Source organism: Heloderma suspectum, chromosome 2 (genome assembly GCF_057233095.1).
Source record: "Heloderma suspectum isolate Gila_16-S chromosome 2, 16-S_ref, whole genome shotgun sequence".
In the NCBI taxonomy this organism is placed as follows: Eukaryota; Metazoa; Chordata; class Lepidosauria; order Squamata; family Helodermatidae; genus Heloderma; species Heloderma suspectum.
Window position 1 is genome coordinate 158,410,035 of NC_139459.1, and position 24,820 is coordinate 158,434,854.

General features: G+C 42.9%; 1 protein-coding gene across 1 annotated transcript in view; it reads right to left on the reverse strand.

The window, feature by feature from the left end:
- The window catches only part of STXBP5L (syntaxin binding protein 5L), a 285,752-nt gene extending 260,932 nt beyond the window's left edge, over positions 1 to 24,820 (reverse strand). Inside the window, exon 1 of the mRNA XM_084835365.1 lies at positions 24,636 to 24,820. Coding sequence (XP_084691491.1) covers positions 24,636 to 24,806 — 171 coding nt within the window. The 5' untranslated portion in view covers positions 24,807 to 24,820. The remainder of the gene's footprint in view (positions 1 to 24,635) is intronic.

The window sequence follows — 24,820 nt, forward strand, 5'->3', positions numbered from 1 at the left end:
TGATATATATTCTTCTATGCAAAAATACTGTAGAAGTCCAACATCCCCATCAACCCCATTCTCATATCCAGCTCAGAAGCACAGTGCACTTCTTTGTTATTGAGTCCCTCAACAGCCCTACTTCCTAGGAAAGAGCAAGGATTTGCAGAGCGGAAATAACAGAAATAGAGGAAAGTGGTGTTCAGTGCCCTGTCATTGCTCCAAGCTGATCCATCATTTCCTCTACTACCCCCATCCCTCTCCATTTCACACCATTGGCAGTGACTGTCCATCCAAATGCAGCTCTGCACAGGCAGAGGGGGCTGAGCTCACACCTCCATTGACCTGTAAAAAGTTTGCTCTTTCCTTCCTCCTCTGACACCCCCACTCCATGGTGCATAGCCACAACTACTGCTATCACTGTGCACAGCTACTGCTGCTGTTCTTGCTTCCTCCTCCAAAGTAAGCTTGGCTAGTGCTAGATGGTCTGCACTCTCCTAGCTCACCCCTCCCCTGCTCAGATGCAAAGACCCTAAGTAGATAAATCCTATTTTAATTCAGTTTTTTGGAGAGCAGATCTATGCAATCCTCAAGACAGAGCATTCAGGAGAACTCTTTCATATTTAGCTATAAACAAACCTGCACTCTTACCCTAGAAAGAGTAAAAGGCGAGCCTAAGCCCAGTAGGGCTGCAGTCCTACACACACTGACGTGGGAATAATTCCCAGTGAACGTAATGGGACTTGCTTTTGAGTAAACACGCATAGAATCAAGCATCATATATATTAAATGGAGTGGGGAGAATCCCATCCAATCCTCCCACCCAGATCCAAAGGTGGAGGAAGATCTGGAAGAGGAAGAGTAGCATTGTCATGGTAGAGAGATTATGGAGGGGAAGCTAGGAAGGGTGTATGTGTGTCTCTTTGCACCGAGGGTGGGATAAGGAAAATTGATGTTGGTGAGGGGTAGAATCAGCTCTCTAGTGATTTGATCTGTCTGGAGCTCCCCATTGATATGCCTTCACCCCTCCTCCCACTTCTTCCTGCACTTTTGTGCAGGTTGGGGAAGTTGCTGCTGGCAAGTGAGGAAAGGAAAGGAAGGGTGCGCTCCCTATGTCTTTTCAACAGAGGCAAGCCCTGGAGACATAGAGCCAGCCTCCTAACTCCCACCCCTGTGATGGCAGTGGCAGAGGAATCATGGCCAAAACAGTGATCTTGAGGAGGATTGGTGGGGAGAAGGGGGGAGATCAAGCTTCAAATAGCAATCTTAATGAGGGAAGCGGGGGAGAGGGGGAAAGGCTTTAACATTGCCCTTCCTTCCAGTAATCCTGCTCCAGAGTGAGTGTGCTTGAGAAAGAGTGTGCACTTGAGAAAGTATGTGTGTGTTTGATAGTCCGTGCAATGGCCCCAACTCGCCACCCATCACTGCATGCAGCCCTTGGAGCGAAAAGGTTGCCCACCTACATCCCCACAAGCTCAATCCCCTTCTATGTAGGTTGCTTATTATAACCTGTCAGGGGACTGAGCAAGTAAATTTCTCTCTGTTCCACTTCCCTCCATTTTCTTTCTTTCCCTCTGCTTTTGTTTCAGCTGACACACAAACATTGTTTCTGAATCAAAGACTTAACTGATATAATCACAAAGTCTGCCCAACTACTATTTTCGTTAAACCTCCCGGTTCAATTGCCATTAGCATTCTGTAAGCTCACAATAGGTTTTTGAAGATTTTAAAAAACTTTTTACTGTGCAGTAAGTCTGACACCTTATTTATATACTGCTTTTCTGTATACACTGCATTCAGCGCGATTCACAACAAAGCTCTGTGTGTGCGTGTGCGTGTGTGTGTGTGTGTGTGTATGTGTGTGTGTATAAATAAAATGTATTGTTATCCACAGTATTAAAAAGTCTTTGGCTAAAAGATGCATTAAATGGGCACTGCAGCCGTATATGTTCTTAAGGAGGTTCCTTAACCTCCTTAATAACATTCCGTCTTCTTCTAAGTATCTTTTTTTTTATACTTTTTATTCTATTTTTTTATATTTATAAATGAAATAAACAATACCAACAACCTAATCAATAATTACAATTTCCCCACAATACAGTATTCTTAGGAATACTTAGCAATAATGGAGGAAAAGGAAAAAAAAGAGGAAGAAGAAAAGGATTAAATTTAAACTCCATTACACAGAAGCTTCAAATCCCATTCCACTTAAAAATTATACCTATAACATTGGCAATATTACAATTCAGTACAGTCTAAATAATCAACCTTACATTTCAATATCATATCATCAGTCTTATGACAAGGAAGCAGACCTACAATTCATTTCCATTAACCATATATTGCCCTTCAGCTAATATATAATATTAAAGCTTAACAATTTAACCAGTCAAAAATCTTAGTAACCAATAATGATAGTAGTAACAACAACAACAGCAACAATAATAATGAGATTTAAAAGGATTAATAATAATAATACTAACGAATCACTAATGAAATGTATATTACATGATAATAAATGTTAAAATCAACCTTACAACAGTCGCTAATATATTTTGTACTAGATATATAAATGAGTGTGCACATTTCTATACACCCTCAGACAGTAATTTTAAGTACAGTATATCATATCCATTTTAAAAAGAAAGGATTTAAAGAAAAAAGAAAAAAAGAAAGGAAAAAAAATGAGAGAAGATAAATAAAAAGAACAGATATATATATGAGCAATTATCTCCGGCCTAGCCTGAATCTTCCAGACTAAACAAAGCCAGTTAGCAAAACATGTTTGTAGATTCCAGTTCATGGTGGTAGAGCAGAACTCTCATGGGATTTTCCATTTAGCCACACCTCCGCCATTTCATGTTAGAAACTTCTTCATCTGGCCTTCAGTAAAAATGCAGAATGTAGCAGGATATTTTAAGTGATATTGTAAGTTCATTTGTTTTGCCAGATTTTTCACCCTTCTAAGTATCTTCTCATTGTTGCTATGTTTGCAGGGATGTCTGTGACAAAACTGCGCACATGACACTTCAGTTTTTGTTCAGTGTCTTACAGCTTTCACTGCCATTTCTTTTAAATATTCTGTTGTATGGGCATTTCCCGATGTATCTATTGCTTCTGAAAGATATGCAACCCCATCTTCTGATGTCACACGGACACGTATTTCTGGATCATTGTGTACCTCCACCTATCAAGGCTTAAACTGGCAAAATTCCCCTCAGTATTTCTTGCACACTGTTCAAGTTCCTTCTCTAACAACCTTCTACCAATTCTGCTCTACCAGGTGGAGTATATATTGCCTGGTCTCAAGAGCTCAAGTATATCAATGAAGTTTATTGTTAACAATGCAAAAAGGAGAATTTGTGGCATAAACGAACTGAACAACCTTTTCACCTATGGTGGCTTGCTGGAATTTGCTAGCCCTTACTACAAACCTATCCATGGTGGTGGTTTTACTGGATAATTGCAATCTTTTGCTTGCTAGTGATACTTTAGTTGCAGCACTGTTGCTAAAAGTACCAACAGATGATGATGTTTCTGAAGTTGTTGCAGATAAACAGTCAACATCTCTTGTGCTTAAGCAGGCTCCTGAAACACAAATGATTTTAAGTAGTAAATACTAGTATTCAGACTCATTCTTCTCAGTTCTTCTTGCTGAAATCAACAAGCTTAGTTCTGAGTTGGATTGTCCCAAATGGCTCTTGTTCTTTTGAGAAAACAAATGTAGAATGGAGTTGCCTAGGGAAGCTGAGTTATGCTGAAATAAAATAGTAAATAAATCTATTGATTTATGGCATAACCATTATGGTCTGCCATGATGTTCCAAAATATGTATTGTGTTATATAAAATAGGAAAATGACATCCAGTGGCAAAAGGCAGCTCTAGATTTCTCTTACTGCATCTTTCTGTACTATAAACTTGGGTGATAGATTCTAAACGTAAGTATCTAACTAAACAAGCCATAAGGATTAGCTTAGCTAAGCTAAACTTTTTTTTCTAGTAACATCCAACATAACAAACAGCTTGGGTACTTACTTGTTAAATTACCCAAGCAATTACTAATGCTGAATGGTATTTAGAGTCTTGAAAAATGATGCATTGCAAAGTAAATTATTTAATTTACTAACCAGCTGATCCAGATTATTCTTCAGGCATATCCACATACATCGTCATCCACATAATTTTCTCCCAATAAGCAGTTTTCATTATGATGTTTCATTCTTGCAAAAGGCTTTGCATCTGCTTCTGGCACTGCTTACACTTGGCACATTTTCTTTTTATGCCCAGGGAAGGAATTTCTTCAAAATATTCCCAGATAGGGCTCCTCTTCCGCCCAGAAGTCATAACAGTTTGTGTGTGGCAAATGTGTGGGGGAATATAGGAATTTGAAGTTGTGTCTGTACTATGTGTTCCCAGCTGGGCTTCTTTTATACCTCCAAGGAAAAATACCATTTCCCTCCAAAATAACATCTCTGTCTTGATTAGTCACAAGCTCTGTGATCCCACTGGTCCTGAACAGTCCACTTTTTACCCAGTGAGCATTCTAAAGCCCATCATCATTGGCTGCCTAAAATTTGCATAGTGTGCGATGTGCAAATTTCTTCAGAATCAGGCACATTCACAAGAGGACTCATCTTCCTCAGATGATTGGCAGCTTCCCCCAACAATGTATTAGGTCTCACACAGACTCAATTATAAACAAACCCTTCTAATCAACAAACTTAAACTTATACATACCAACATGATATGAACTCTTCACAGCCTCCGGCCATCTTTTCCTTTCCTATATTGTCTCTCGTTCCTATATTCTCTTTCATGGGCATAGCCCTGCTCTACCACCACGTGAGCGTAGAAGAACAACGATCTTATCTAGCTGGTGTCTTTGCACATGTGACCTTCAGTTAGGGAAACAGATACTGAAAGCCCAGAACTTTTAAGAAGCAAGAGCTGGTAACTAGGCTGGACAGAGACATTTTAATGAGATGCATTAAAAACTGAAATGAATGCTCATGTTTCATTGGTAGGTAATTCAGTGTGTGGGTGTGACAGAGCTACTAATTCATTTTAATAAGACTGTAAGTGTAGGTTAGCACATTTATGATGAGATTTAATTGTAACTGTTGTTGTTTTTAACATGAGAAGTTAATATTTTGATTATTTTACATTTTAAAAACTGTGGGAGTTTTAATTTTTTTAAACAATTTTTTTTTATTCACCCTGGAAAGGAGTGCTCCCCATAGTAATTTTGGGTAAATTTGTCTCCCAAACTTGCCACATGTGATATAGAGAGCCCCTCGTCTTACCCCCATGTTAGCCCTAAGGAGAGGATGTTTTATAAATGAGATGACAATAATGAATGCGTTTCAAAGTTTTCTACCATTTCAGGATTCCACCATTTCATTCTGCTGCATGTCAAGGAGTGTACAGAATGCGAAGTTTGTCCAAATTTGCAGCCTAGAAGGAAGGAGGGGGGAATGACATGTGGACAGAGAAAAAGGAGACGTATGACAGGGAGGTTTAGGCTTTGCTTTTTTTTGGCATGTGAGACAATTTTGGAGGGCAAGTTACATATTGATGGAGGCTCTTCACTGCCTGACTCCATGCTGTTTTCATTTACTGAAAATAGTCTGTCCATTCATCTAGAGGCTAAGAAAGGGATTATTTTTTTGGTTAAAGAAATATTAGAAAAATGCAACTGTCCTAGAAATAATATACTATAAGCATATTGTTGCTATCAGCAATAAACTTCAGCAGCTGCAGTGTGTGAAATGGCAAGTTGTGCACATCATGGTGCCTTAGTCTTCATGTGCATTTACAATGCTATGCACTAAGGACAAGATACACCCATTTCCCACTCCAAAATTTCACTTCTAGAAACTTCAAGGGTTGGGAATTGAGCCTGAAATAATAACATTAGCAACTTACACTAACAAGTTGTTAATGAGGCATTTCAAAAAAAGCAAAGAAGTTTAAAAAAAATCCTCATGGGTAGAATTGCATTCCTGGTTTGTAAGGAATGAAGGACATTGTTAGTGAAGGGCCCACCTGGGCACAGGCCCTGGATCTTTTTTGAGCCGTGGCCCGGATCTTTTAAGCTGTTCTAATTGGCATTTGTTTAACATTTTCTCACTGACTTGCATTGGAAAACAGAAACGGCCACAACTGTTTTAGTTTGTATGATAAATACATGAAGGGGGACTGGTAGCCCCCATGGAACTGAATGAACCTGCCCAATTTCAGGCAGTTAGGTCCTGTGGTTTTTGTGCTAGTCACAGGTAAAATTTGCTATTTTCAAGAAAATCTGTCAAAGCAAAGAGCTATAAAAAAAAATTGTGCTTCCACAAAGCTGCATGGAATTTGGGGACCTGGCAGCCCCTGGAGCTGACTGAACCTGCCAAATTTCAGACAGTTAGGTCCAGTGGCTTTTGCGCTAGCCATGCGTAAAGTTTCCTTTTCTCAAAGACTAAAACAAAAAGCAAAAACTGCCAAGCCACACAGAATTAGAGATTCTAATCAGAAGGTGTTTAAGGTGACCATTAGGAAGTCACTATCCCTAATCTCTGGTGTAGGGGGGTTTTTGAGGTGCAAAAAACCCTTCCCCCCCCTACTTTTCTGCTCTTACATGCCCACTGTCAGGAGCTTGCTTTCAATGTAATTTTGAAGAAGGAGAAGGAAGGAAGGAAAGAGCTCTATGTGAAATACTGGTATTTCACACAGCATCTGAGTTTACTGCCCCGAACTGGAACCTTTGACTTCCGCAGAAGTTTAGTAGCTTCAGTACAGCAAAGGATCCAATCAGCCTCCACAAACTTCTTTCTCCCCCTCCACTTCAATTTCTCCTAAATAGCTGTAGGACTCAAATTATCCCAAAGGGAGGGTTAAGACTATGCGGCGTCATGATCGAGAAACTGCTGGGACTTTTAAATACGTTCTACAGTTTTTAAAAAGCTAGAAAAAGCCCTCAGAGACCTCACCTCATAAAGTTCATTTAACTATGTGCAATCCTTACAAACCCTCCATAGCCTACTAAATTCCTCTGAAGTACTTCATCTCTGAAATGAGCCGCTTAGGGAATTCTCTCTACCCTCCACCCCCACACACATTTCCAATCACCATTCTTCTTTTCTTCTTCCCTACCCTATCCTGTTCTTTCTTTCTCTTCTTTATTCCACCCAGAGCATATCTTGGGTAATTCTTAAAGAGAATTCACTTCAGTAGGCAAGAGAAGTTCTGAACTGTATCTGACTTTATACAAACAGACAAAAGGGGTTGTTTTCCTCTTTCTCCTCACTCAAGCCTTTGAGAAAAGTGGGTTCACATGGTTGCAGAGAAACAAATCTGGTAGGGATGGCAGAGAATTCCGCCACAGATCTCGGTGAGGCCGAATGCCAGTGCATTCGGCCCCCCGAACTCCGTGGTGGAACGGCCTGCCACCCCCCGCCCCCCCTCGCGGATCCCCCCCAGGACAAGACTTACCTGGGGCGGATCTTCCGGGTGGTGGCGGCTCTGGCGGCAGCTTCGGTGGCGGCAGCAGCAGTGGCTGGTCTTCCGACCGGCTGCCGCCGCCACCATTTCCAGTCTTGAAAAAAAAAAAAAAGACGTGATAGGTTACGTAAAGATTTACGTAGCCTATCATGGCTAGGTTTAAAATAAAAAAAACAAAAGACTACGTGATAGGCTACGTAAATCTTTACGTAGCCTATCACGTCTGACTTTAAAAAAAAAAGTCTGACTTTAAAAAAAAAACACGCGCGTACGCCACCGCCATTTGCGTTCCTTATTTTGGCCATCTTAGTCTACGTAAATATTTACGTAGACTAAGACGGGCCAAAATAAGGAATGCAAATGGCGGTGGCCGTACCGCCGCCATTTGCGTACGCGCGTTTTTTGTTTTAAAGTCAGACGTGATAGGCTATGTAAAGATTTACGTAGTCTATCACGGCCGACTACAGGGATGCAAACGGTGGCGGCTATGGCCGCCGCCATTTGCGTCCCTGCTAGCCAGCAGCCGGATGTCCAGCTGCTGGCGGAGCTGACCAGCGGCTTTGCGGAATCCCCGTGGAGCGGAGCCGGCTGGCCAGGATTCCGGGGAGGAGAGGCACGGAATGCCTCCCCCCGGCGAGGATTCGGGGGGGGGACGGAGTGCCTCCCCCCCCCCAGCAGAACCCGGCGGAGCCAGGTAAGGCCAATTTCGTACATCCCTACAATCTGGGGCTGTTTTGTCAGTTGCAATTATCCAGCAATAGGAAGGGCTGTAGCTCAGTGGTAGAGCACATGCTTGGTATGCAGAAGGTCCCAGGTTCAATCCCCAGCATCTCCAGGTAGGGCTAGAAAAGAATCCTGCCTGAAACTATGGAGAGCTGCTGCTGCCAGTCAGTGTTAACAATACTGTGCTAGATGGACCCACGGTCTGACTCAGTATAAGGTAGCTTCCTATGTTCCTGTGAACAGCAAGCTTTAATAAAAACTGGAGTTTTTGGTTTGTTTTGAAGTGGATGGGAGATAAATATTGCAAATTTATGCAATCCTATGTATGCCTCCCCTTCATGGATCACGGCCTTGTTGTGGCGAAGGGGCTTGCATAACTCAGTGAAGCCATAAGCTATGCCATGCAGGGCCACCCAAGACGGACAGATCATGGCAGAGAATTCTGACAAAATGTGGTCCACTGGAGAAGGAAATGGCAACCCACTCCAGTATTCTTGCCAAGAAAACCCCATGGAACGTATCACAAGGCAAAAAGAGATGACGCCGGAAGATGAGCCCCTCAGGTCGGAAGGTGTCCAATATGCTACTGGGGAAGAGCAGAGGGTATTTCCAAGTAGCGTCAGAAAGAGTGAAGTGGCTGGGCCAAAGCCGAAAGGACACTCAGCTGTGGATGTGTCTGGCGGTGAAAAGAAAGTCCGATGCTGTAAAGAACAATACTGTTTAGGAACCTGGAATGTCAGATCAGTGAATCAAGGGAGGTGGTCAAACATGAGATGGCAAGATTGAACAATGACATCTTGGGAATCAGCGAACTAAAATGGACAAGCATGGGCGAATTTAATTCAGGTGACCGTCATATCTACGACTGTGGGCAAGAATCCCTTAGAAGAAATGGAGTAGCACTAATAGTCAATAAAAGTGTGGGAAAAGCAGTACTGGGGTACAATCTCAAAAACGATAGAATGATCTCAGTACGAATCCAAGGCAAACCATTCAACATCACAGTAATTCAAGTCTATGCCCCAACCACTGAGGCCGAAGAAGCTGAGGTTGATCGGTTCTATGAAGACCTACAACACCTTCTAGAACTAACACCAAAAAAAATGTCCTCTTCATCATAGGGGATTGGAATGCTAAAGTAGGAAGTCAAGAAGTCACTGGGATAACAGGCAAGCATGGCCTTGGTGTACAAAATGAAGCAAGACAAAGACTAATCGAGTTTTGCCAAGAGAACATGCTGATCATAGCAAACACTCTTTTCTAACAGCACAAGAGGTGACTCTACACATGGACATCACCAGATGGTCAATATCGAAATCAGATTGATTATGTCCTTCGCAATCAAAGATGGAGAAGCTCTATACAGTCAGTAAAAACAAGACCTGGAGCTGACTGTGGCTCAGATCATGAGCTTCTTGTTGCAAAATTTCAGCTTAAATTGAAGAACGTCGGGAAAACCACTAAACCATTCCGGTATGACCTAAATCATATCCCTTATGAATATACAGTGCAGGTGAGGAATAGATTTAAGGGATTAGACCCGATACACAGAGTGCCTGAGGAAGTATGGACGGAGGTCCGTAACATTGTTCAGGAGGCAGCAACGAAATCCATCCCAAAGAAAAAGAAATGCAAGAAAGCAAAGTGGCTGTCTGATGAGGCTTTAAAAGTAGCTGAGGAAAGAAGGCAAGCGAAAAGCAAGGGAGAAAGGGGAAGATATATCCAACTGAATGCAGATTTCCAGAGGATAGCAAGGAGAGACAAGAAGGCCTTCTTAAATGAACACTGCAAAGAAATCGAGGAAAACAACAGAATGGGAAAGACTAGAGATCTCTTCAAGAAAATCCGAGATCTCAAGGGAACGTTTTGTGCAAAGACGGGCATGATAAAGGACAAAGAAGGCAGGGACCTAACAGAAGCAGATGAGATTAAGAAGAGGTGGCAAGAATACACAGAAGAACTATACAGGAAAGATCTGAATGTCCCTGATAGCCATGATAGTGCGGTCACTGAACTTGAGCCGGACATCCTCGTGAATGAAGTCAAGTGGGCCTTAGGAAGCATTACTAACAACAATGCTAGTGGAGATGACAGTATTCCAGCTGAGCTATTTAAAATCCTAAGAGATGATGCTGTTAAAGTGCTGCACTCAATATGCCAACAAATTTGGAACACTCAACAGTGGCCGCAAGACTGGAAAAGGTCAGTTTACATTCCAATTCCAAAGAAGGGCAACGCCAAAGAGTGTTCAAACTACCGTACAATTGCGCTCATTTCACATGCCAGCAAGGTGATGCTCAAAATTCTACAAGCTAGGCTTCAGCAGTATGCGAACCGAGAACTACTGGAAGTACAAGCTGGGTTTCGAAGAGGCAGAGGAACTAGAGATCAAATCGCCAACTTTCACTGGATCATGGAGAAAGCAAGAGAATTCCAGAAAAACGTCTATTTCTGCTTCATTGACTATGCTAAAGCCTTTGATTGCGTGGATCAAACTGTGGCAAATTCTTAAAGAGATGGGAGTACCAGACCACCTTACCTGTCTCCTGAGAAACCTGTACGAGGGTCAAGAAGCAGTAGTAAGAACCAGACATGGAACAACCAATTGGTTCAAAATTGGGAAAGGAGTACGACAAGGCTGCATATTGTCGCCCTGCTTATTTAACTTATATGCAGAGTACATCATGAGAAATGCCGGGTTGGATGAATCAGAGGTCGGAATTAAGATTGCCGGGAGAATTATCAATAACCTCAGATACTCAGATGATACCACCCTAATGGCAGAAAGCGAAGAGGATCTAAAAAGCCTCTTGTTGAGGGTGAAAGAGGAGAGTGCAAAAGCTGGTTTGAAACTCAACATTAAAAAAACTAAGATCATGGCATCTGGCCCCATCACTTCCTGGCATATGGAAGGGGAAGAAATGGAAGCAGTGACAGATTTTATTTTCTTGGGCTCCAAGATCACCGCAGATGGTGACTGTAGCCATGAAATTAAAAGACGCTTGCTCCTGGGGAGGAAGGCTATGGCAAACCTATACAGCATAGTGAGAAGCAGAGACATCACCTTGCCGACAAAGGTCTGTCTAATCAAAGCTATGGTTTTCCCAGTAGTAATGTATGGCTGTGACAGCTGGACTATAAGGAAGGCTGAGTGCTGAAGAATTGATGCTTTCGAACTGTGGTGCTGGAGAAGACTCTTACGAGTGCCCTGGACTGCAAGGAGGTCAAATCAGTCCATCCTAAAGGAAATCAACCCTGAGTGCTCATTGGAAGGACAGATACTGAAGCTGAAGCTGAAATATTTTGGCCACCTAACGCGAAGAGAAAACTCTCTGGAAAAGACCCTCATGCTGGGAAAGACTGAAGGCAAAAGGAGAAGGGGACGGCAGCGGATGAGATGGCTAGATAGCATCACCGATGCAATGAATATGAACTTGAGCACACTCCGGAAGAGAGCGCAGGACAGGAAGGCCTGGAGTGCTATGGTCCATGGGGTCACGAAGAGTTGGACACGACTGAACGACTGAACAACAATGTATGCCTACTCAGAAGCCCCATTATGTTTAATGAGACTTACCCTTAGGAAAGTGTGCATAGGATTCCAGCACAAATTACTTTTGCAGAGAGATTTGCACCTTGATCTTCTGCAAGTTTACTCAGAAATAAGTCCTGAGTTGTGAGCATGGTACTGCAGGCTTAATACAGTGCCTACCCAATTCCAGTTTCATGAATTGACTACCCTTTCAGCTCAGCCCTAGCATGATTTGTCATTTGTGGTTTTGCTTTGTTCTTCATTTTGCATGAACTCTAGCTTCAGTGGTGAGAGAAAGGCACTTAGTACATGCTCAGAGTTTCTCCATAACTTAGCCCTAGTTTTGAAAACAGACTCATTGGCTGAGTCCTGGTGAAGTCTTGGCACAAATGAAGTTATGGGGAGCTTGAGAGCTTGTGCATAACAAGGAGGAGGCAGAGGAGAGTTGCACAAAACAAGACATCTGTTTTTATGATGAGATGCTGGAGGGATGGTTGCATGGAGGGGAATAGAATTGGTAGGAGGAGGATATAAGTGTTCAATGGTGAAAAGAAAGCATTCTGCACATGCTCAGAGGCACTCTCTATTTAAGAACATAACAAGAGCCGTGCTGCATCAGACCAAGGTCCATCTAGTCCAGCATTCTGTTCACACAATGGCCAACCAGATGCCCACAGGAAACCCACAAGCAGGTCATAAGTGCAATAGCACCTTCCCACCCATGTTCCCCTGCTGCTAACATTGGTGAAATGTAAATAAATTCTAGCAATTCTAAATTTGCATGCATGTATATCCTTCAGAAACTTCACAGGTTTCTTGCCTGGGGGATACCTCTAATGACCTGTGCATTTTCATACAAATTTACCCAAAAACTATTGGGGAAGGGATGAATGGAAGGGAAAGCAAATCACTCCCTCCCCCAAATTGGAGAACTCCCCTTCTACATGAACTGCTGCACCTATTCTTCTGAAACTTTGCTGGTTTCTTACTTAGGGACAACTCTAGGCTGTCTGTAATTTTCACAACAATGGTCCACAAGGAAAATAGGGAGATAAGTATGTTCTCCTTTGGAGACCTCAAGGCCATCCTTGCACAAAAACCCTTGGGATTTCTGATATTCAGCAGATATGATCTCCTCCTGATGGGGCAATGAATCCTGAAATTTTTATCCAATTCTTCCAAGTAATAAAAATGTTATTGGCAGTTCCCTTTAAAATAAAATCAAAATATAAACCCTGCACCTACTTTTCTGACATTGGGCAGGTGTAATCCCTTCTAGGGGGCTACTATACCTGAAATTATCATCCAGTTCTGACCAAGAGGAAAACATTACAGTTTTTTTTTCTAATTTCCCATGGTAGTCAACCAGAAGCATAAAGACTCATTTTTCCAAACACTGACTCAGGTTTGGTGCTGAGCTGAAGTGGTCCGACTACAAACTGGCCAGAGCAGAAGCCGGACATTTTCCAAAATGCTGAATTGGGGTCTGAGTTGAAATCGGGTGTGGGGGGAGGGGTCAGTACACACTTCTTATGTATGTAATCTACAGACACATGCAAGCACACCAGATGTATACACCGCATGCGCGCGCGCGCACGCACACACACATATTAGAGGTGTGCTTAGACTCAGATATTATATATATATATATGCAAATTTGTGTTATGGGCCTGTGCCCCAGATCTTTTAAGAACCTAGCAACGCCCCTGTAAGGGTGCTTAAATTATGTTTTCAGGTCACATGTCATCTAATAACCCACGAAGTCTCCTCTCAAGACAGGCAGATGAGAGCAGAAGCTGGAGGTTGAGAAGTTTTTTTATCTATTTATTTAGAATATTTTTGGATTGCCCCTCCACTCAGTGAGTGCTCATGGTGATGTACAATAAAAGTGCTCAAGTCTCCATTCATTCCCACGCCATAGTTTGTTGAAGCAGCACTATATTTTAACTACATCAGGCTCATGTGTTTTTCCATTCACTCAAGGTTTGTAAACTATCCTCTCATTCGTGGATTTTCATGTTCCTCTAACAAACCTGCCAACTGTTCTTGTTTATGGTATAAATATCCTCCTTTTTATTATATTTTCCTGAGTTCTCACATTTTTCCTCCTCTCTTTTCAACTATATTTCCTTTTCTCACTTAGGCACCCCTTCTTAATAATGATGCTTTGCTCCCCCTTCTTGAAATGACCAAACATTTAAGGCAGCCTTTGTACATCCAGCCAGCCTTGCCTAGAGGAGACAGAATACACTCTGAATGCCCATGCTGCCTTTATAATAAGAGACCTGAATATTTACAAGATTACACTGAAAAGGGATTAAAGGAACACCTTAAGTAATGCAGGAAATGCTCATCCAAAGGCAGGAGTATGGCAGACCTTCATATGCAGCAGCATCAAAGCATAAACACTGCTTCTGCCAGGCTCTCTTTTATACTGCTAAGACAGTCAGAACCTAATTCACTATTTCCTAGCCTCAACTTGCCATTCTATGTGCACCCATAAGGGAAGTCTGTATTTCTTATGTTTGGGAAGATAGATTTGAAAAGACACCACACTTCAGCTAAATTTACATGGCTACACTGCGTCTCCCCATCATCTGTCAACTCAGCTGTATTTCGTTAAAATCGAAACAAAGAAGAGAAAGGAATGCATCTCAGAAATATCTGGACAGTCAAGATATAAAGAGGGGTAGAAGGCATGAAGTAAAATCCAATACTAATCTAAATTATGGGATAATTTCAGTAAGTTGTTGAAAGAATGTAAGAACAGCCATGGCACTCTTCTGGAAAGGGGTTGGAGGCTGTTAGCGATTCTTGTGTGCCAGGTACTTTGAAGCACCTCACAGCTAAGGAGACATAGAGAAGGTGCTTAGTTACTCTGCAGAGTCCCAGCTTTGCTTGCTTTTATTAACATCTTCCTTAATTTCTCAAACACAAAATAAAGGAAAAGCAAGTACGTCCCCCCTGCAAACTATTACTTTACTAGTTTTCCTGGGTCAACAAAGAAGAACAGCTATACAATTAAAGATACATTGCGTTTTCAAGCTTTAGAGAATAGCCTGTTCACTACCCCAGTCAAGGGAAGGCTGATTACTGAAGAGGTCCTGAGAGCCCACCAACGAGGTAAGTATGTTTGGGGGATAAGAGGAGACCTCACACCAATGCTGGCAATCCCCAGTGGCTGATCCCCAGGCAGCCCATTGGTCTCCTGCCTTGCAGCCCCTGAGGCCTCTCCTCCTCTTGCAAAAGGAAGGACATTGAAACTGGATAGGCTGAAAGTTCATCTGCCTGACTGTCAAGGAAGAGGCCTCACGAGGCCAAAAGTGTAGTGGGAACGTTAATTTTACTTTGCATAGTTTTAGATTGTGCTTTAGTGTTTCATGGTAGGAAGGACTGGGATCCTGCAAGAAGATTTACAAGTCAGGCCACCTGGAGGGAGGAAGGGATGTGGGCTATGCCAGGATCAAAGGCACCAGGATGGTAGCCTTAGCAGGGACTCAAGGTCATAAACCAGCTCAGCCTGCCATGAGGCCAGCACAGCTGGAGAGATGTGAAAAACCCAGCTCATCTTCCCTGAGGGAAGGGAGGGGGGATGAAATTGCTAGGAGCTGGGTAAGGAATGGGATAAAAAGAGACCATCAGCCATCCTTTTTTGTCCTTTGGTTTCCATCTGATCCAGGTGGAAGGTGTTGGAGCACTGGCATTAACTAAGGATCCTACTCAGAGGTTGTCCTTTGGTTTCCATCTGATCCAGGTGGAAGGTGTTGGAGCACTGGCATTAACTAAGGATCCTACTCAGAGGTATGAGTAGACTAGGGTTATGTAGTCTTTTATTGTTTTAGACTATGTCGGGTTTCCAAATGGGGAACTGGTACTTGTGGGAATTATAAATTGTATTTCTTGTCCCATTCCCTCAGGCCTTAATTGTAAATAAATATCTACCTCAAACTATTGCTATTTATTTCCTGGGTCAGTGCTAAATTCAGTGGCTACTGTCTCTTCCACCATGTGGGGAGGAGGTTGGGGAGTCCTCTTGGGTCTAGCAGGGCCGGCTTAGAGAGAGGGTGGCAGGGGACCAGAGGGGGCTAGTAGAGCCTGGGGTTCCTGCCTTCCTTTACACTGGTCCTGCCCCCTTGGCTGACTTGGTTTGCTGCTGCCACTGGCCATCCCCTGTGTTTTGAGTTCAGGGTGATGGCCTAAGGAAGGTCAGCAATTTGAGATGTCCTGGAGGAGTGGTGTTATTGTTTTTTTCTTGCTGACAGTGTCAGGCTCAAAGCTTGGCATTTGTGTGGGCAAACAGGTAGACCCACTTGCAGAGACACTGTGGTTTGTTGGTTCCAATCCTATCTGACAAGTCCTGTCTTAACAGATAAGTTCTAGAAGGTGGTGCTGGGGAACCGTTGTTGGTATGTGCTATGGTTTCCCTCATACTGTTTAAAATCTACATAAAAACCATTGGAGAGTTGGAGTGAGGTGTTACCAAAATGTGGATGACAGCCAATTCCTTTTCTCCTTTTTGTCTATGCCAGACAAAACAGTGGATAGACCTTTGTGCAGCTTGCCCAAAAGGAACAATGAAGGAGAGACTACTAAGAGGCAATGTGAGAGCTATATTCAAATATTTGAGGCAACTGTGCAAGTTTAGCAACAGGGCAAGGAAGCCAGGGCAATCGACTCTTTCCTCCCTCTTCTGTACTCACAGTAAGTAACTGTAAATAAATAACTATAAATACTTTCCCCAACTTATCGTAGTAAACAACTAAGTTTTCCAGGGAAAACACACCCCAATTTTTTTTTTAAGTTAAGAAGGTAGAAAGCCAGCAGGGGGGAGGGGGCTATCTAGTGTACTGTACTGAGTGCCACATGTATGACTATCTGCCTGCTGGACAGACGTTGTGAGAGTATGCTCAGTGGAATGAGCTCCTGGCTCTCAGGGAACAAGTGTGTTCCCTTGAGGCTAAGGTTGCTGACCAGGAGAAGCCAAGAGAGGCAGAGAGGTTGGTGGATGAGACCTTCAGGGACCTATTAGCTGTGTCCCACTCCCAGCTGTCATGGAGAATGCAGGTCTCGGGGAAGGAGGGCGTCATTCTGAGGAAGCGGGAAATGATCCCTTAGAAAGGACCCATTCCTCAGAAGACAAACAAATATCCTCTCGCACCGAGGATGTGCCTCCGGGAGGAGGTGGGCTTGTGGTAGTGGGAGATTCGATCATTAGACACATAAACAGCTGGGTTTGTGACGAGCATGTAGACCACATGGTGAATTGCCTGCCTGGTGTGAAGGTTGCGGATATCACGCACCATCTAGATAGTGTGGTAGATAGTGCTGGGGTGGAGTCAGTGGTCATAGTCCATGTTGATACCAACAATGTGGGGTATCAGCCTCTATACGAGAGGACTGGAAGATGGCCAATGTAACACCAATTATCAAAAAGGGATCCGGGGGGATCTGGGAAATTACAGGCCAGTTAGCTTAAAGTCTGTTCTGGGCAAATTGGTTGAAATTATTATTAAAGATAAAATTAGTAAGCATACAGAAGGACAAGCCCTGCTGAAAAAGAATCAACATGGCTTCTGCAAAGGTAAGTCCTGTCTCACTAACCTTTTAGGGTTCTTTGAGAGTATCAGTAAAGATGCAGATCTGGTAGACATTGTTTACTTGGACTTCCAAAATGCTTTTGACAGAGTTCCTCACCAAAGACTCCTGAGCAAACTTAACAGTCATGGAATCAGAGGACAGGTGCTCTTATGGATCAGTAACTGGTTAAAGAACAGAAAGCAGAGAATAGGAATAAATGGTGAAGTCTCCCAATGGAGAGAATAGTGGGGTCCCGCAGAGATGTTTGTTAGGACCAATGCTTTTCAACCTGTTCATAAATAATCTGGAATCAGGAGTGAGCAGTGAGCAGTGAAGTGGCCAAGCTTGCTGATGACACCAAATTATTTAGGGTGGTTAAAACAAAAAAGGGACTGTGAAGAGCTCCAAAAGGATCTCTCCAAACTGGGAGAATGGGCATCTAAATGGCAAATGCGGTTCAATGTAAGCAAGTGTAATGTGATGCACATTAGGGAAAAAAATCCCAACTTCAAATATAGCCTGATGGGATGTGAGCTAGTGGTGACTGACCAGGAAAGAGATCTTGGGGTTGTGGTGGACAGCTCAATGAAGATGTTGACCCAGTATGCGGCCGCTGTAAAAAAACAACCTCCATGTTAGGCATAAGTAGAAAAGGAACTGAAAATAAAACTGCCAATATCATACTGCCCCTATACAAATCTATGGTGCAGCCACACTTGGAATACTGTGTCCATTTCTGGTCACCACACCTAAAAAAAGATATTGTGGAACTGGAAAAAGTACAGAAAAAGGCAACTAAAATTATCAAGCGGCTGGAGCATCTCCCCTATGAGAGAAGGTGACAACAGCTGGGGTTGTTTAGCTTGGAAAAAAAGAGGGTAAGGGGAGACATGATAGAGGTCTACAAAATTATGCATGGTGTGGAGAATATGGATAGGGAGACATTTTTCTCCCTCTCTCAAAATACTAGAACCCGGGGTAGTCCTATGAAACTGATTGGTGGGAGATTCAGGACAGATAAAAGGAAGTAGTTCTTCACACAGTGCACAGTTAAACTATGGACATCGCTACCACAGGCTGTAGTGATGGCCACTGTTGTGATTCCACATGCACAATATGTATATAGTAAAGGTTGGTATATGTGTACGGTGGCTGGTATGTATCTGGAATGATTGACAAGCGAGTGTGGGGGGAGGTTGGCAGAGTGTGGGCAAGAATGACTGTCTGGCAAGTGGAAGAAACGGGGAGTGGCTGAGTGAGAATGAAATGCAGTGTGACTAGATGACAGCTTGTGGAGAAAAAAGGTGAGGTTTTTTAGGTGAGGCTTCTAGGGAGTCAGATCAGTCTGTGAAGAAGGTAGATTGGGTACAGCTAGAGAAGTCTGAGTTGAGCTTGGGAGATAAGAGTGAGAACATCTAGTGAGATAGTCTGCGGGATAGAGAGTTGTGTCAGATAGCGTGAGAGAGAGTGAGAGGTTTTTGAGCATAGAGCTAAAAGCAAGTTATATTGTGTAGTAGTGTTGACTTATTTTAATTATCATCCCTGATATCCTTTCCTCATCCCAACCCAGTTCCTATTTCTAATCCTGTTGTACCAAATAAACCTTCTTTGTTTTCAATTTTAAAAGACAGTTTCCTTTTTAGTGATTAGGAGGGGTTTCGTGGAATAACCCCCACGTGCTGGCTGCTTGGTCTGTGCTACCAAAAAGAAAGAAAGAAAGAAAGAAAGAAAGAAAGAAAGAAAGAAAGAAAGAAAGAAAGCTCTAAAAGGGTTATTGGTGGCAGCAATTGAGAGTGGTGAAACATCACAATACACAAACAGAGGGTTGTGGTTGAGAGCCTAAAAGTGGCAATGTGAGGAGAGACACTGACCAAAGCACCTGACCTGGTGACTCGAAGTAAGATTGTGAGGTGGTCAATGCCTCAAGTCCTCACAGCCACCAATTTGGATAGCTTTAAAACGGGGTTGGACAAATTCCTGTTGGAAAAAGCTATCAATGGCTACTAGTCCTGGTGGCTGTGTGCTACCTCCAGTACCAGAGGCAGTGAGCCTATGTACATCATTTGAGGGTGATGTGGGAGGGTGCTGTTGCGCTCATGCTCTTGCTTGTGGGTTCCCAGTCGACAGCTGGCTGGCCACTGTGTGAACAGAAGGCTGGACTAGATGGTCTGATCCAATATGGCTCTTCTTATGCTCTTATGCCACATAGTAGATGATGGAGACTTTTCCCCCTCTTCCTTCCATAAGGTAGAAGCCACCAGGTTCAAATGATAAGAAAAGGGAATTCAAAGGGAACTTCCTGATGCCACAAGATGTTTAAGAGTAGAATAGATTGTTTTGGAAGGTGGTGGAGTCTCCTTCATCAGAGGTTTTTAAGACAGGCTGGATGGCCAGCTATTAGGGATGCTGTAGGAGCAGATTTACTGCATCAGAGAGGGCTGGACAAGATGACCTCTGAGATCCTTTCCAGTTCTGTGATTATGTGGTTGATTGTACTGAAAGCTGCTGAGAGGTCCAGGATAATCAACAGGGTTGCATTAGTTCGGTCTGTTTTCACCTACAGTGTATTTAGTCAATCCTGCTAGCAACAAAATGTCAATCCTGCTAGCAACAAAACACAGATGCTTCAATCTGTAATGCAGAAATTGTTCCCCAAACCTGGAAGTTTACCAAGTGCTCTATGAACCTTCACAATAACCCATTCCTCTCTGTCTAACTCCAGTCTCAGGGTGAACTATAGACATTTTGCTGCCTGAAGTCAAACAGCTAACAGTGCTCCCCCCAGTTCTAGCCCCTCTAAGCCAGCGCCAGCCTTAAGGCAGCTGCCTCAGGCAGCAGATGCTGGGTGATGCAACACAGTGACAAGCTACTGGAGAAGAGCTGACATGCCACACAGCCTGCCCTGTAACTCATAAGGTAGCCTGCTGTCCTCAGGTGCAGTGGAAGGTGCTGTCCTGTCACCAGTGCTGAAGTAAGATCCAGATGCCAGTCCAGACGGCTTCTGCACATGGAATGGGAGGGGCATCTTGTTCTTCACCTCAGCCAGCAGCATTCAGGCTCCCAGTACCAGCGTCACCCTCCAGGGCCAGCCCAAGACATTTTGATGCCTGAAGCAGAACAGCTAATAGTCCCCCACCCCACCCCGGCAGCAAAAATGCAAAAAGATTCAAGTAACTAATAATTCTGAGTTTGTCAAACAAACGGGGACAATAAAAACAAAACCGAGATGCAAAGAGGAATAAAAAGTTGGGGGGAGGGGACAGCAAAAAAAATAAACATCTCAGATGCACAGAGAAATGGAATGCAGAGAAAGGGAGAGTTGGAGAGAAGAGGAAGGGACAGCAACAAAGAAAATTAAAATCTCAGATAAACAACTGGAGAGGAGGGGGGAACAATAAGAAGAGCTTCAGCTATTAGGTGGTATAGAAATGAATGAAAGAAAGAAAGAAAGAAAGAAAATGGACAGAGTAGAGGAGAGTTGGGGAAGAACAGTAAAATAATAATAAAAAGTCCAAAAGCAAAAAAAAAAGCAGCAACAAGGCTGGTGCAGTTGGACAGAATAAGTGCTAAAGAAAGCCATAGCGAACAAACATCCTACATGTCCAGATAAACAAAGCTGGAGAGAAGAGGAAGGAAAAGCAAAATAAACAAAAGATGAACATAGAGAAAAGCAGGGTTGGAGAGAAGTGGGGGTGAGGGGACTGTAGAGTTTGAGAAAAAGGAAGATTTAGAGAAAAGGAATGGGAAAGTGGGAGAAAAAAGCCCAAATGTAAAAAAAAAAAGCAGCAACAAGAGGCAGAGTTGGGCAGAATGAGTGCTGAAGAAAGACACGGAAAACTTGGGCTCGATGGAAGAGGTGACGCTGGGATGCTATGAGCCAGGCTGAAAGGCTTTGCAGCTTGGAGATTTCTCTGCCTTACAATCTAAAGCCTCTAGTCTTGCCTCTTAATTTCCCATCTGAGGCTAGCAACCCCGGCTGTCTTTTACACAATGCTGTGGCTCAGAGTGGTGGGGAGTTCTGCGCAGAGAGCTCCACCAGCCAGCAGCATTCAACTCTACATCACCTGCTCTTTCTCACCCTCTGTGGAAGAGGATGGGAGGAATGGGCTGTTCCGCTCACTCTTTCCCCAATGTTCTCCTGTTCCCCACCCCTCTCCTATGTGCAGGCTTGCAACTGCACTGAGTGGGAGTTCAGTAGAGTAATGGGGATTGAAGGTGGCAGAACATGGGAGTCAGCTGGGCTTCTCTTTCTCTGGGATTGAAGTGCACCATGCTTCAATCCAATTTGGAGAAACCCAGCTAAGTTGGGCACGCCACAGCTGCAGGAAGGCACCAAGCATTCTCTTCAGTAAACAGGTGCGTGGAGCAGCAGGCAGCAGCGGCTATGTGTGTGTGTGTGTGCTCACTCCACTGCTCCCTCTTATGTGCCACTGGAGGCAAGGGACTCACTTTGCCTCATGGTAAGGCCAGCCCTGTCCAGCCTGGTCTGCATCAGCCATGTATGGAGGACGGCACTCAATTCCACATTTGTGAAAGATTCTGGGAAACCACAGAATTGCAAATTCAATTTTCTAGTCCTCGATCTGGTTCTGGAGAGTGAGTTTTTTCTGGTTCACTGATTTTATTCTCTTTTGCAGACTGATGCCTGTATTTTATTATTATAGGGACAAGGATCAAACTGTTTTTGACAGCATTCCCCCTAGTAAGTATACAAGCACTGTCCCTCTGTCAAGATATACTATCATCACCTTTAGAGTGCTCTCTCTCTCTCTCTCTCTCTCTCTCTCTCTCTGAATCTACACTAGAGGGATTCAAAAACAGTGAGTCAGCTTTCCCCCTTAAATAAGTAGTTTAGGAAAAAGATACTTTAATATATATATATATATATATATATATGCGCAAAGGGACAGTTGAAATACCTAGACAGATGGGCTATGGCCGATGTCATAAAACCTTGTCCACAGATAATAATCACTCAGATCTCAGGCTTTCATTGAAATGGTTAAGTATACAGGCAACAACAACATCTGCACGTTTGATAATATGCCACGAGAATATATCACAGGGGTGGGCAACTTCTGCGGTTCCAATTTCAACCCCCTGTGCCACTTTTATACACTGGTGGCCACAGCAAAACAATTAGTGGTTTTGCTGCTGAAATTTGGCAGCAACCCAAGCAACACATTGCAGAGGAGAGGGGGGCCCACACTTAATGCCTTCACTAAACCATCTTGGATTAGGCCTTATGGATGGGGGCAGGGGGGCAGAGGGGAGGGCAGCTTATATCAGTCTCCCCCAAGCTGGTACCCTCCAGATGTTTGGACGCCAACTCCCATCAGCCCCAGCCAGCACAGACAACAGTCAGGAGTGCTGGGAGTTGTCTACCAAAATATCTGGAAGGCACAAAGTTGTGGAAGACTGGTTTACACAAATGGGTTGGCTCAATGGGACAAGTTAGTCATGACTTAAGAACCACTGATGTTGAACTAACTGTAACTTAGAGAGCAATTCTACCTCCACAATTGGTGATGGCAGGAGGGAGTTAGGATGAAGCAAAGGTGGCCTCTGCCTGCAGGGAAGCTCTGCTAGGGGGGTCTGGAAACCTCTGCTGCACCTGTGCTACCACCAGTGGGGGAAAAAAGTACCACTAGCAGAATCCCCCAAACTGGGTGTTCCAGGGCTGAGATGGAGCCTACATTGTACCTGCTGGATCCAAGCTGCTCTGGTCCACCAGGAGAGGGCCAATTTGGGCTTCTCAGTTATTGTAGGCTAGAGCTGGCATAGGAAAATTCTCTCCCATTATGGCCAGTGAGAGGGAAATTTTTTTTAAAAAAACATTCTACTGGGGAGATGCTCCCCTACCTCTTCACCTGGCCAGTACAAGCCAGCAGTATTGCAGAAGACATAGTAGATCTACCTTGTCACTCCCCCTCGGAGCCGGTTAGAATTGTTCTGCCCATTTGGATCTAATCAAATAAGATTACAAGAAACCACACCCATCAGTAATTCCTACCTGTTGTTCCCAGTCAGGGGCAATCAACATTGCAGTTAGAAGATCAATTTATCCAAAAGGGCCAAACTATCACTGATCACTGTTTATGTAAAACTTAATAGGAAGACCTCCAAAATGTATGGTCAGAAATAATGTTCGCCTCTCCATGAAGAATTCTGGATACTGAATCTGAAAACATGAGCTGGGTACTTGATCTTTACCCTATTCCAAATGCTCACATTACTGCAATATTTATGTATTTGCATGTTTAAACTGTGTATCCATTTACATGCTTTTCCATACAGTGTTACCACAGCAACACAGAATTCTATTTTGTTCACTTAACATTCCAAATTAAAAAATAACAAAAATAACATGTTTTTTATAATTAAATTATTGTATTCTATTTTACTATGAGAGTCAAGAACAAAAGTGTTTTTATCATAGTTTGAGATAATGTTACTAATGTAATCTATTTCTTTGGGATAGATTACAAAGCTTTGAAAGTGAGACTACTGAAATTATGGTTAACAGCAGAAAAAAATGAACAATTCTTCTTCCCCTCCCTATATATAAATCCTTGAATGTTTACCAAAAGAAAATATAGATCTGCTTTCCCTTCTCAGGTAAAATGCCCACAGAATTCAGATTGCATGTTAACAAATCCAATATGGATCCCAAATATTCCCATTATTAAAGTTATCAATGTAAATATGTAGTTTATTATTATATGATTAGTCATAGGTGCTGAATTTCTAGGCTTGACTTGGTTATATAAAAAATCGAAGAAGCTATTAGAAAAAAGTGGGTGGAACAATAAGATGTAGCTTATTCCCAACATCCCAGTAATATTCCTATTAAATTATCGAGTCTTGACATGAGATAATTTAAGTATGGAGTCTTCTAGGTGGTATCAGCTTTCAGCTAGGCCACAACTGCATACATTTCATCTAGAATGCTCAGAGAACGCAGCTAGTGTTTAAAGAATAACAATGGATAAATAATGAATAAATTAATATTTGTGACGTCTAACCATGTTACTTTAAAATAACTGTACTTCTGATTATAACCTTATACCTCATTCATACAAAAACATAATTATTTGTTATACAGAAGGCCAAGTCATATCCTTAATGCTGAAATTCTGCTCTTTACAAATTCAGTATATTTTTTATAACTCTGCACATAGAAGAACAAAAACCATTTGGATCCAACCTCTAACATAACAGTTGTTATCAATTGGAAGATATTTTGCCATTCCATCCTCAACATTTAGGCCTCTTGACTTGGCTTTTAATGTTCATTCATTGTAGCACTTGTTTTTAAAGAAAGAATTCTACTCTTACCTTGCATATTTGAAAATAGTCTGAAGTGAGAGTCTCCTGGATTTCCTCTCTGGGCCTCTCTGCAGTCCCTCCTGGGCGCACAGAACCACTTCCAGGCCCACTACCACTGCTGTTTCCACTAGGGGCTGAAGTTAAACCATCCAAAACCTTGTGAAAATTAAATTTCTTCATTTTGAAGAAAAGTC